Here is a 13,620-nt window from a genome sequence, read left to right as displayed (position 1 = left end):
ATATTAAAATATTTCTGCTAATAACTGCAATAACAGGCTGTAGATATACTCTCCTTTGTAGTTAAGCATATTTATTTATTGGTTAGACAAAAAAGTAAGTAGGCATGTCCAAATCCCTCAGCAGAGCCCACACAGGCCCCTGTCATGACCCAGAGCTCATTGCATGAATAAGCCCATACTAGTAATCTCTAAAGTTAGCTCAAAAGATGAGGAATTATTGTAGAGCAGACCCTGCATGCAGAGCAATTAAACTGTTCTGCTTCACATAACACTTAATAAATGGTTAAGCACTTAAGCATTCAATAAAGTGAACATTTTAGAATATCCTGCTTTGCAGGTTATCTCTGCTGAAAATTTGAAATGGGTTGCTCATTCATGGGTCACTATATACAGAGTGGCCTTAACAAACTGTTTACTAAGCATAGCAGGTGAGAAGTTACATGATAATGTTACTGGCATTTCTTCATAGAGTGCCTGACAGCTGATGGATTTAACACACAGCAAGATGTAATCCCTGTAAACTACCTCAGAGAATACCACCAACAGAAGGAAGGTAGGGAAAGAATTTCCAGAAACGGGGCTAACTTTGTTTCTGTCAAAACTAATGGTAAAGCATGGTTTTAAAAAAAGAGCTTCACCAGTGCTGAACACTTTTGGCCATCTTGACATAAAGGCAGAAGCTGAGCTATAATGACTTATGGCCCTGTACAGGAAAGAATCATTACACAGATCTCATTGTGTATCGGAGGTCATATTCTGTAAGGATATTATGAGATACAATGGCCAGGTTTTCAGGTGCACTCAAATTTACATTGTTCACAATGAGAAGTATGAAAGATGAGCACTTTTGAAGACCAATGTGGTTGCTGTGCTTAACAAACAGCGATGGCTCTACAAAACTGAGTTTAGAAAAAGTGTTTGTATGGAGCACCTTTTAATCTGTTTCCACCCCTAGACAAGGGAGCAAGTTTAAAATTACTTGGTTTTCTTTCAGCTAAACAGTTTGTGGTTGTTTTTTTTTTTTTTTTCTAATCACATCAGTTCATTCTGATTTACATGAGTTTGAGCTTCCAGAATCATTGGCCATCGCTGAATGCAAATAAGCACCAAAAAAATTATATTAAGTTTGCACAATTGATCTCTCGTCATTTAAAATGGTACCTTTTAAAATTTCCTGTAAAATCAGCATGAAATACTCCCATCGTTGACTGTCATCAAGTAGAGCAGGGTCACTTTGGGAAAACCCATTCTCAGTGATGTAAATTATAGAGTTATTACATGTGTCCTAGAAAAAGAGAGCAGGAGTTTTATTCAGAACAGATGTAAGAAAGCCCATAAAATCAGATGCATTACCCTCTATCTTTTTTAAGCTACAAACTAAAACTAGTTTTCATCAAATTGCACTGACCCTATTAACTTAATTTTCCATGAGCTGACCTTTCATGACTAACAATGGAAAAGCAAAACTGTGCAAATATCCATGAAGACAGTGAAATGACTTATTTTAATGAGAAGACTAAAATATCTTTCCTGTATTAGCATCTGCTTATTGTCACTGCTCCTTAACCCCTTGGCACTGGCAGTCACCACACGTTCCATTGCCAGGAGTAGATGCATGCCAGGAAAGCCTTACTGCTGGCATCAGAAAGATAATTTCTGCAGTTCAAAAGATTATATAGCACCAGTGTGTCATTTCAAACCGTAAAATAGCTATAAAGTACAAAGACAATAGGAAAATACTAAGGCTTCTACTTCTACTCTTCATAGCCAGCATGCCAAAATTGAACTGAGAATCCCAAGGTGACTTGTTTATTTATATTTTGCACAATGTCTTATGCCATCCAGATGGGCTCCTCAAAAAAAAAAAAAAAACCAAACAACAACAACAACAACAACAACAACAACAAAAAAAAACAAAAAACCAAAACCCACCAATATTACACATTGGATTCTCAGATCATCAGCCAGTTAATAGCACTAAAATGGTTCTGTGAGCCTTAGGTTTCTCCTTGATATAACACAGAAGTCAGGGCAAACTGCGTGGTGCTACAGCCAGCCATAAACTCCCACTTGCAACAGACCAAGAAGGATCCATTATTTGCTCAGCTTCACAGTCCACTAAAACATTTATTCTCTTGTCTGCATTTTCTTGGTCTTAAGTTTAACAGTTCGGAGTAAAGAAGTCATCAGTACCCATGATCCTGATTTTTATGTCTTTAGTGGATTCCAGAATCCTTGATGATAAGTTACCTTGCTTTGAATACACTGCGGAAATCCAGGACTTCATGATGGCTGGATATTCACCATCAGTAAATATTGTCCTGACAAACCCATCCAAGGTAAAGGACGGGTACCCTTCAGTTGCTTTTCGGTCTGCTACAGAATTTGTAGAAGTTCTACTAATCCAAGTTCAAAGTTATAGACACAAGTTCACATTGTTTTATCCAAATATGCGACTGTCTCAAGCTTTAGCGTGAGTTTTTATCACATTATAAACTGCCTTGTAATCTCTGATATCAATGCTGGGGCTATACATTTTTCATAACCACCTATAGCAACAACATAAGGATCATTAATAGTGATCACTGAGTCTCCAAATGTTCTGAAGCAATACTTTACATGAATATCAAAGGTCTCAATGATCTTTTCAGATCTCCGGTCACTTTCATCTTCTAAGGACTGAGGTAAGCCAAAGTGATATAGGGAACAGGATGGCATTTCCTAGGTTACTAATGATTTTGCTGTAATAATTGACTCCTGAAAATATTACAAGAAACAAAAAAGGGTTAACTTAATAACTTCATTACATTTTAACACATGAAGAAACTTCTCTGCACATCTTCTGTTATGAGATGCAAATATTTCCTCTTAACTGCATGCTGACTACTGTTACAAGACCCCAGAGTTGGCAAAAATGCTCAGCACACAAAATCTTCCAACCAGGCACATAAAATGAAATGAGGATGCAAATTTTCAAAACAGATCAGTGGATGGCATCTCCCCAGGAGAAACATAATTCTGATGGGTGCTGGTCACATGAAAACATAATCCTTTCATTTAAATGCCTGAATGGCAGCCTGGTTGCATGTACAAGTTGAAAGCGTCTTGAAAAATTCGTGACACTTGAGAGCCTGACAGGTAGATTTGTTCTAATGAATGCATTTCTTTCCTTGAGAACTGTGTCTTTTGAAAAGTTCAGTGCCACACACAGCAAGGTAACCACACTGATCTTCTATGATTTGAACTTGGTTATCTGGGCAAGCTGTTTTCTCTGGAATGTTCTGTTTCCCATATCTGTGTGTGCCAGCATCAAGACAAAGAAGATACTATCGGTGCATTCAATATTTTGCAATGCTGTGAATTCAATGGTTCCCTCATTAGCTCAGGTATCTTACCAGGTCTACATGACATTTGAGGATTTTCATTAGAGTCTACTAGATTTTAGGTGGAGTTTAGGGCACTGGCCTCTTTAGCCACCAACTTGAATGGCTTGGGAATAGCTTATCCAAGAAACCAACTGTCTTCCTTTTACACTGCCACTGCTACAAACTGCTCAGTGCCTCTAACAGCAAGAAGGAATTATCTCACATCTCTAAAAGCTCATGACTCCCAACCTTTCTTTTTCCCTCTTGATAAGAGAGAGATCAACTTTAATTTCTTGGATGTGTTGTTAAAGCTGGACAGTGCTTGAGATGTATTTCTAGAGGCTTAAAAGGAATTCGCCTTCTGTTCAGATCCAGCAGTGGCAGACATGAACATGTTTCCTAAAGGACTATTTTTATGCTACTGAGACGTCACTGTAAGTTTAAATATCAGGATACCTTAAGCTCTTATACAGGCATTTAAAATTTTCCTTACATCAAGACACAACTACATGGCTTTTAAGACTTCTGAAAACACTAGAGATTGCAAAACACATCATAAGCTCTGGTTCAAAGAGTATCAATTAGCTTGCTCTTTTACTTGAACTATCTGATTTAGTGTGGTAATTGGAAAAGGCCAACAGTAGCCTTCAATTATTACTTGATAAGCTAAGAGGCTCCAGCCAGGAATAGGTCTCCATCATGCTGGTGGAATGTGGATATCAGTCAGCCTTTGCTTCAGAGACTTGAGCTAAATAAACAGAAGTGTTCAAGAAACTTAGAAACGTAAAAATCATTAAAATGTCATGGGTCTTGGACCACCACGTATCCTAAGAAGACATAGGTGCTCATGAAATGTCCCAAGACTTTTCTGTAGTGAAACTAAGAATAGAGAAGCTGAGAACACAGCAGAAAGGAGGAGGAGGAGGAAGACGAAGTTGCAAAGGTTAACAAAATGTATGCTTAGGACATAATGTATTGTTTAGATTATTATTCTTAACAGCAGAAAACATGTTCATTAGTAAATATGTCTGTACTGTATTGTACTATAACTTCCCTGGTATTTTCAGGTTCAGCTTACTGTGTATTGATATTTAAAAATACCAACACAGAATCCCATACTACCTTCTTCTCAAAAGGACAGTATTAGATTTCAGATTATCCTGACTTCAAATGACTGACCATAAGGATTTCTGTCAAATGGATTTTAAAGACAGCATTTACTGCAGCAATCAGTTATGAACCCCAGATTTATATAGCGCGTTCCTGTAAACAAACAGGTGAATACACATCCTTTAGCACAGCAAGACTCAGTAAGTTTGTTTACAAAGTAGTTCACAATGAATCTCAAAGGCACTTTGCTTTTCCTTCTGAATGCAGCACAGAAAATCATGCTACATTCTGAGGAGATACCTGCCTGTTCCTGGGAACACACCTGTGTAAAAGAGGAAGGAATATACTTGAATTTTAGACTTTGAAAAGCATATTTTTGTAATTTGCAAAAGTAATTAGGAGCTAATAGAATTTTTTACTGTTACTTTTGGACCTGTTTGACTTCAGTGGGACTGGGGGTGTGTTAACTGTTTACTGGTGGGACTGCAAGATGAACTATATAAGCTTAAACTAGGGAAAAAAGAAATCTTTTGCTGGTACAAGATCCTGTTCTACCACATTGAGAGTAATGCTTGCCTAGAAGACACTAGAATTTCCCATTCTAGTTTTCAGATTATAAATTACTTAGTACAATCTATAACATTTAAATGCAACCAGCTATCATTCATTTTTTACATCTCAATTAAACACTATTATTGGAAAAGATTTATACTTTGTGTTAGGATATGAAAAGAAATAGAAGTACATCCCTGAAAAATGTGAATGTCAAGTCCAATTTCCATATTGTCTCATACCTTCCAGAGTAGCCTGATCTAGTCTCTATGGCTATAACTGTGAATCAGCTAGAAAAGAAACATAGAACAAAATTTTCTTCTAAGAAAGTGTGTCTGTAAGGCTTTTGTGGGGACACCCCAAAATTTTGGGATTATAGACATTAAGGAGTATTTTGTCTCTGGAAACCAAAGGATCATTCTTTTTTCCTTTCTGTCATCTTCTGTCCCCATCTTGATTCCCTACCTTCATGCTGAAGTGAGGCATAACATCAAGCTCTCCCAAACCCAATACCCCATGTCTACTATTTTTGTCTCCCTCCACATTGATGGTCAGAGTTTAGCAGCTAACTTGTACAGCTCAAGACACCCAGGGTAAAAATAATCGTACAAAAATACTTAAAAAAAAAACTCGATGTGAATTTTAGCCTAAAACCTGACACATCTTGGGAACAATACACCTACAATACCACCCCCACCAAACTGGAAACAGAATAGTTTTAAAGGTTTTCAAATGTCCTATGTCTTAGGTGTGAAATTGGTAGTGAATCAGTTGGTGTGAATGATTTTATTTGAAAGGACATTGCTCTAAGCTTTCTAATTCTTCATATGCTCTTTGTAAAAATGTTTATATAGAAGATGATGGCCTTTCCATGCTATGCAGTTACAATTGCTTCAACAGATCACTGCACAAGAGAAGTGAACTCCTGCCTAATGAAAGCTGGCCTACTTGGAGTTCCTCCAATGCCCTTTCGCTAAATGTAAAGTTCATAATATTAATCAGGCAACTGCTTATACTGGGGATCAAGAGAACATTTTCTGAAATTACAGCTGAGTTTTTTCAAAATGTTAGCTTTCCTTACCAAGTGTATTCAGAATGTCTGCTTGCTATCTTCCTTTTTGACATCTAAATAACAAACCTCATTTAGTAGGCATTCCTGTGGGGTTGTACAGTGCCTGCAGCCCCAGCTGAAAGAATATCAGCACAGGAAAGAATCACAGAGTCACAGAATGTTAGGGATTAGAAGGGACCTCAAAACATCATCCAGTCCAATCCCCCTGCTGGAACAGGAACACCTAGATGAGGTTACACAGGAATGTGTCCAGGTGGGTTTCAAATGTCTTCAGAGAAGGAGACTCCACAATCTCCCTGGGCAGCCTGTTCCAGTGCTCTGTCACCCTCACTGTGAAGAAGTTTCTTCTCATATTCAAGTGGAACCTCCTGTGTTCCAGTTTGTACCCATTGCCTCTTGTCTTAACACTGGTTGTCACCAAGAACAGCCTGCCTCTGTCCTCGTGACACTCACCCTTTACATATTTATGGACATTAATGAGGTCACCCTTCAGTCTCCTCTTCTCCAAGCTAAAGACACCCGGCTCCCTCAGCCTTTCCTCATAAGGGAGATGCTCCACTCCCTTCATCATCTTTGTTACCCTGCACTGGACTCTCTCCAGCAGTTTGCTGTCCTTCTGGAACTGAGGGGCCCAGAACTGGACACGATATTCCAGGTGTGGTCTCACCAGGGCAGAGTAGAGAGGAAGGAGAACCTCTCTCGACCTACTAACCACCCCGCTTCTAATACACCCCAGGATGCCATTGGCCTTCCTGGCCACAAGGGCACAGTGCTGGCTCATGGTCATCCTGTTGTTCACCAGGACCCTCAGGTCCCTTTCCTGTATGCTGCTCTCTAATAGGTCATTCCCTAGCTTATACTGGAACCTGGGGTTGTTCCTGCCCAGATGCAAGACTCTACACTTGCCCTTTTATATTCAAAGAAACCACAAAGACACAGCCCAATTTATATTCAACACACCACAAAAAACACTCCTAGGGAAGGGCAAGCTGTGCCAGTGAAAGTGGGCCACATATTGTAAATTTTGGTGGCAAAGGAAAGGCTTCCATTCAAGCCTCTCTGGGATGCTGGCAGGGTTTTTGCAGTCATGCTCTGCAGGGGAGAATGGCTGGTCGGACTGTTTACGACAGATTCACCAGCCCCCGCCTTTCTGAATTCTTGAAACAAAGGCTCTTCCACTCTCTGGTGAAAACAGTAATCTGCAGGATACAGAGGACAGGCTGCTGCCTATTGCACAGCCAAACTCTACATCATCGAAATTCTGCAGAAAAATATTTCTTCTGCTGCTATCTTCCTAGTACAGATCAGGATAACCTGAAGAGAATTTTCTAAGAAATCCTTTCCTTTTGCAGCCTTCCATCTCTGCGGTCTTCAAATCAGGCAAAGAAAAGATTTGCCAAGGCAAACACTGCCCCAGAAGTACAAAGATATCTATCTTCTTGGTAGTACTAAGATTCAGAAGAGCAGGGGGCAAAACTGAGATTCAGAGGTTCATCCAAATCTTCTTTGTTCTTTTCTCCTTGGAACATTATCCTCCCAGCACATGAGACCTCAGCCAACTATTTTGATTCTACTATCCTTTCTGGTTCAGCTTCAGTTGCTTTTATTCTTCACAGTTCTCTTTATTTCTTCTTTCTTCCATTCTCCACATTCTGCAGCCAAAGCTGCAGTTCCTATTTTTCCTAGTGAGTGACCTTCATCATTCCCCCAGTCCATACCAATGGAATTAAAATAAACAAGTCAAAAGTGTAAGAAATTGTATATCTTCTAGCAATCTGAGCAGCTTGTTGATGTGCTGTATCCCTTTCCACATTTACACTGTCTGCTGAGACTGTGAAAACTCTTCTTTTCAGAGCAGGGACTGTCTTGTGTTTGTCACAGAGCTAAGCACAATTCCTAGCTGAGTCTGAAGAATCCTCCCTACTTTGCTAAAGAAAATATCTGGGAAAAGCATGTCCTTCTGAGTGCAAAACAGGCAATGTGAGGTTCACTACATCATAGTATACTGATAAACTATCTAAATGCGTTTGCCAAATAAGATGCTTGTCTATTGTAAGCCATCCAAAAATATGCTCATGGCTAGGATCCCTGTAAGTATAAACATTCTGATGAAGCAAAATGATTTAGAGTTGCAATTAAAAAAACTGGAGTAAGCAAAAAAGATACATAGGAAACATAATACTAATCCTATCCCAAAAGATTGTGCTATCCAAGGGGATCTAGAATATTAATTAGTAAGTTGTTGCAAACCTATAAAAAATCATGCCATAATTACTCTGAAAAAAGTTGCAATTTCAAAGCTACACTGCAGAATAGCATACTGGATTAATTATGCCAGACTGCAGCAATAACCTTGAATTAAAGCTGCAACCTTCTATTTTTAAGAAACAATTGCCTTTCTGGTTGATGAAACCTGTCGTCCCATCAGGTAACAGACGTGACCAGGAAAGAGAAAAGCGATAATGAGTCAATCCAAGCTGTTTGATACATTTCAAATCTTCCTCCCACAGAGTGTAGCTGCCACAAGCTACATCACCAGTCTGGCTCTTGAAAACTCGATCTCCTCCCTGATGGGTGAATGTGTCCCAGACATTAGGGCCCTTTCCATCTGCATTCCAGCCTTCTGCTTGAAAAACAAAACTTGGTCGTTACACTTTTGACATCAAAAGGCATATGTTGAATGTAAATATTTATCACAAAGTAGGCACAAACCTCTCAAAATCCTACAAACAAAATGATCAGTATTCCCTCCCTGCTCCTTATATCATTTGAAGTAACTAGGAACTTTCAAGCATGGGTATACATTTGCATGATGTTTTGCATTTATTCATATTTTTGCTTGCTGCTAATTATTTGAAAATCCTGTTTTAAAAAGCATTCAGAGTTCTGACATTCTTCATACTTCCTTAGCCAAAAATCAGATGCTTGCAACTCTTGAGATATTACAGGTTTTCACAAAGGGCATTTTCTAATGCAACTTCCATCCATAAATGTAAAAGATCAGTCCATATCAAAGAAAGCCTTCAGGGTATGAGAAATACATCCAACAAATAGGCACTTATGGCTTTCTGGATGTCCTTTGAAAATCCTGTTAAAAAGAAAGGAATGCCATTATGAGCCATGGCCCTAGGCATATACAAGCTGAATTAATAACACGGCTCTGCAAAACTTCTGCTTTTTGCTTAGCCAAACGCTCACAGAAATGAATTTTGAGTGCTCAAAACCCCTGTGTGGTTTTCTTCACTTTCATAGTTTTGGGAAATTTCTTTGCAATTCCAAAATTGAGATAGACAGATCATCTTTAAAATATTCAAAATTTAGCTGTTCTTTGAGATTACACAGTACTACCAACACATAGTATTTAAACCAAATAAATGCACCCGTTTGTGACAAGCTTCTTTGTCTTTCCAGAGCATTGTGGTGGCTGAGGCAAACACTGAATTTTTAATGTGGAGAGTTCTGTAAACGTACACCCCTGAAAAGTGTGATTTTATTAAAAAAATTCAAATATCCCAAAAATGGCCAACCTCATTCACCAGCAGGATATTTCAGTGAATTCACGGTTCCAGGGTTACTCTTTAAAAAATAAAATGACATTGTGTGTTAAAATCATGTATAAATTAAATATCAGTTGGGTTGTAAGATTAATAACTATATAATAGCTACATATCAATCCTCAATAAAAGCGTTTTAATAATCAATTAGTATCATAGAAATTAGAGATGGAGGAGAACTATTAGGAGGTCATTGAGTCCATCCCCTGCCAACACAAGATTGCTCCCTTAAGTGTATTTAGTACTTAATACACATCTGTCTTATTAAATCTAAGTTTAATGCAAGGTTAAGCATATTGAAGACACTTAATTTAAAGCATTACTAAAATTTGTAATATCACTTCTATAACCTAGCTTTCCAAAGATCATTGTCACATTTCATGTTCTTTAAATAATTTTATTGCAGCACATGAACATCTACATTTGGTTGGTCACTAAATTAAACTCTTATATGGGACAACCTTCAGAGTAGGTCAAATTTTAGATCCAAACAGTTTGAGTTTCTCTTAATCTCAGATTTTATCACAGACTTTGTGCTCTGTCTGCATGCTCCTTGGAAAAGTACAGTACTAAAATTTTTCTGTATCTTGTTTCTGATTTCAAATATACCTGCTAAAATAAATACTCATTTTAGAGGAGTGCAGGGAATAACAAATAACAGTAATTCTTTGGTGGTACCTAGAATTTAGAAGCCTTTAAGAGCAGGCTTCCTGCACCATATCGATATGATATAGCTCCTTTTCCACTGTGGTGGGAGTGAAGGGAAGCCAAAAGCTCTCATAATGGGCAGCTAACACACCTGCACTTAAGAACCACCAGCTGGAGTAGGTACTGAACAATTTCTTTTTTGTCTGCCTTCCCCCAGCAAAGGAGGTGGGAGGGTGGGGGAGAAGCATTTGATTTTCAGCAGAGTATGACAGAACTACTCCAGTGGTTATTAGCCACTATAAAGCTCTGACTGCGGCCGTGGCAAACAGACCCACTTTAAAGCATCCCTCATGCTGCTCAAAGAGCCTCTCTGTGCAGTGCAGGGTATCTGAGCTAGCTAAATAAAGTGTAGGAAGCAATCTCGCCAAGGCAACAGAAAGCTCCACGTACCCTGATGTATCCTGCTGAGCCACAATTAGTCTGCACAGAGCTCTGCTCTGCTTCAGTGAACTGAGCTTGCACCTCTGAGCTTGTTCAGAAACCTCCACGCCGCACAACAGCTCCCAGTGTCAACATACCCCAAGCTTTAGTGAGCTTCAGGGCCAGGAAAGAACCATGATGAGGAACTGAATTTACATGTCAAAACATAGCTGAGACTTAGCTACCAAATCATCACATACAGAGTCATCAAATGTTTAATATAAATTATCATGAAACGTGATGTATGTTCCCCACTCTCTGCAATTATTACAATGGAGTAATATAGAGTGTTTCTCCTTTTAAGTGAAGCTAGTGAAGCAGGAATATTACTGATCAGAGTATTTCAGCTTTCATGTACTTTTCCAAGTTAGCTAATTCAGTTGTGTTTTCAGTTCTCAGAGTGAAATTTTCTTGGCTTGGTCTCTGCCCAAAAGGTGAAATTTTGTTTGAATTAATGCAGTTCAACTGTTTGGCATATAAAAGAAGTGAAGAAAACCACTTTTACCATTATGAAAATTTTTTGCAACTTTTCCCTCTCTGTCTCAAAAAAAAAAAAAAAAATCAAGCCGAGTTGAAATTTAGCATAGAAATGGCCCTCAGTAAGAAGAAGTGCTTTTGAGTGTTCTGCTGCAAATTGATTTTGATTTGACTGAGTCATGAACCTTTGAAATCTGCACTTTGAGCATGCAGAGTACAATTGGTATGATTTTTTAGCACTTTGAAATATACAGAGTGGAGAAGGTTGTGATGTGCATAAATACATAGCTGACAGTAAAAAATAAAGCAGCCTGTCAGCCTTTGCCTCATCCACTGTGTGTCTTGTGATATGTGTAGCAGCTGAGTTTGGACTCTACAAGACCTATTTCTTCAATCATGGTGCTTGTAAGTCGGAAGCTGCACAGCTTCCAAAGCTTTCAGGAGGAGGAATTCCCTGTTGAGCTTCTTACTTCTGTGGGAAAAGGGTCATTTGAGTAGCGTCTAGACCACATTATAGATTTTTTTTTTTTATGTTTCTCCCACTCAGAAGCCTTAGGAAAGCTCATTAAAAATACATTAAGAGAACATTAAAGTTGCACATCTAGCCACTCAAAAGGCAGGAAATTATAATGTCATTCCATATGCACACACAATTCACATTTTAAAAATTAGTTAGTAGAGCTATGAGCATTGCAGGACTCGAGTTAGAATCTGGCCTAGAATATTGATTCCCAGGAACAGCGAGATGTTAAGTCTATTAGGTGAAGCTAACTGAGCTCGTTAAAAGGTACCAAGCGTGGGCAAGTACTCTCGCTTTCAGCAATAACCAAGAACTAAAGGCTACATCCTCAAAGACAATTTTAGATCTACAACTTCCATTTACGTCCTGAAATCAATGGGAGCTAAGTGCCTGTATGCTGCAGGGTATAATATGAGAAAACCAGGTCTATATGTATTTTAAAGGTCTCTAAATACACATTTATGAAGGGATAAAATGAGGGGGGGCGTGGGGGGAGGTTATCACTCTAGGTGTCCCTGTACCTTACAGGTATACATTCCCTAATCTGCTACATATTTTCATATCACGCTGGGCAAATCACTTTATCAGCACCTCCATTCAACTGGGAACATGATATATGTCCCTGGGGGAGGGCCTCCACAAGTCCAACTGCTAACCTCTCAGTTCACTGTTTTTCATATCTTTTGGAGATGAATTCTTAACTGAGGACCCCTGTGAGTACCAATGTCTGATGAGAGTTCTCCCATCCAGTTTTGGGACAGTCAATAGTAATCTACTTATATTAGCTCTACAGAAAGGAGATACTCAAGAACTGCTTGGAAAATTACTTTTACCTTTTTATTTTTTTTCCTCCCGTCTCAATAGCTAGTGGAAGGTTCCTCCTCCATTTCCATTTCCTAGCCACACTTCTGAGATTTGAAATGTCTTTTATACCCTTCTTACTGCTCAGGCCAGAAGTATTTAAACAGAAGTGCTATGTCGATTTGCATCAGATGTAGTATCTACGTAATGAGGCAAAGATCAAACACTTTCCTTCCTGGATCCAGACTTTTGCTTCACTTAAAACTTCCTTAACACTTTGGGAGCTAAAAATTGACACCTTCAATTTGTTATGCCGCTGTAGCTGCACCCCAAGCAAATCCAACTGGAAAAGCAATATCCTCTGGCACCGAATGCAGAGGACAGGCGAGTACACAGCATTATGTGATGCTGTGGAGATGCCGGCTTCATTTGCAGACAACGGTTTCTGGCTTGATCACTCTTCCACTTGTTACAAGCAGATTCTATACTGAAGACAAAAATAAACCCTGTGCAGCTTCACACACTGAAAGGCAAACCATGCACTTTGCATATCTCAGGATTAAAGCAGAGAGGTTCAGTCAGCTAACAGTGAAAGTGGAAAAGGCAGCAGTGGAAAAGCCCAGGCTGGTCACAGTGAGAGGGCTCCGCCTAGTCCAAAGCATCAGTGCACAGAACAGATCCCTGTTCCCCTTCATTTCTCTTCAACTCCCAGCCAAAGCACTTTGTAGACCCTTTACTCAACATAAATCCTTTAGCCACCAGGCAAAAAGTCATTTCCTTCCCTTTCAGTAAGCTTCAAAAACCAGCAGTACCTCTTCTTTTCTGGCATCAAATGTATGTTTTATTTCCCAACAATGAAACAACTGGCTTGCAGTAGGTGAGAAAGAATATTTTAGCCATTCCATGTTTAGCAGGATAAAAGAGGAACATTTGTATGGGAGTACAGACCAAAGAGCTATCTTTCTCCTTCTTTAAAATCCTGTGGATGCTCATTTATTCTAGAGCAGCAATGACAACCTTATGGCATGTGTGCCAGAATCA

General features: G+C 39.0%; 1 protein-coding gene across 1 annotated transcript; it reads right to left on the bottom strand.

The window, feature by feature from the left end:
* Window positions 1-926: 926 nt before the first annotated feature.
* On the bottom strand, window positions 927-13,353 carry LOC102086284 (cytosolic beta-glucosidase). Its single transcript, XM_065062543.1, is given in 8 exon segments — window positions 927-1,285; window positions 1,568-1,635; window positions 2,167-2,538; window positions 2,541-2,722; window positions 2,724-2,757; window positions 8,495-8,722; window positions 12,878-12,940; window positions 13,317-13,353. Coding segments are annotated over 8 exon segments (1,149 nt in total). The 3' UTR covers window positions 927-1,120.
* Window positions 13,354-13,620: the final 267 nt, after the last annotated feature.

Source organism: Columba livia, chromosome 4 (assembly GCF_036013475.1).
Source record: "Columba livia isolate bColLiv1 breed racing homer chromosome 4, bColLiv1.pat.W.v2, whole genome shotgun sequence".
NCBI lineage: Eukaryota > Metazoa > Chordata > Aves > Columbiformes > Columbidae > Columba > Columba livia.
The sequence above is the reverse complement of the archived record's forward strand: the minus strand, read 5'-3'. Positions and strand labels throughout refer to the sequence as shown.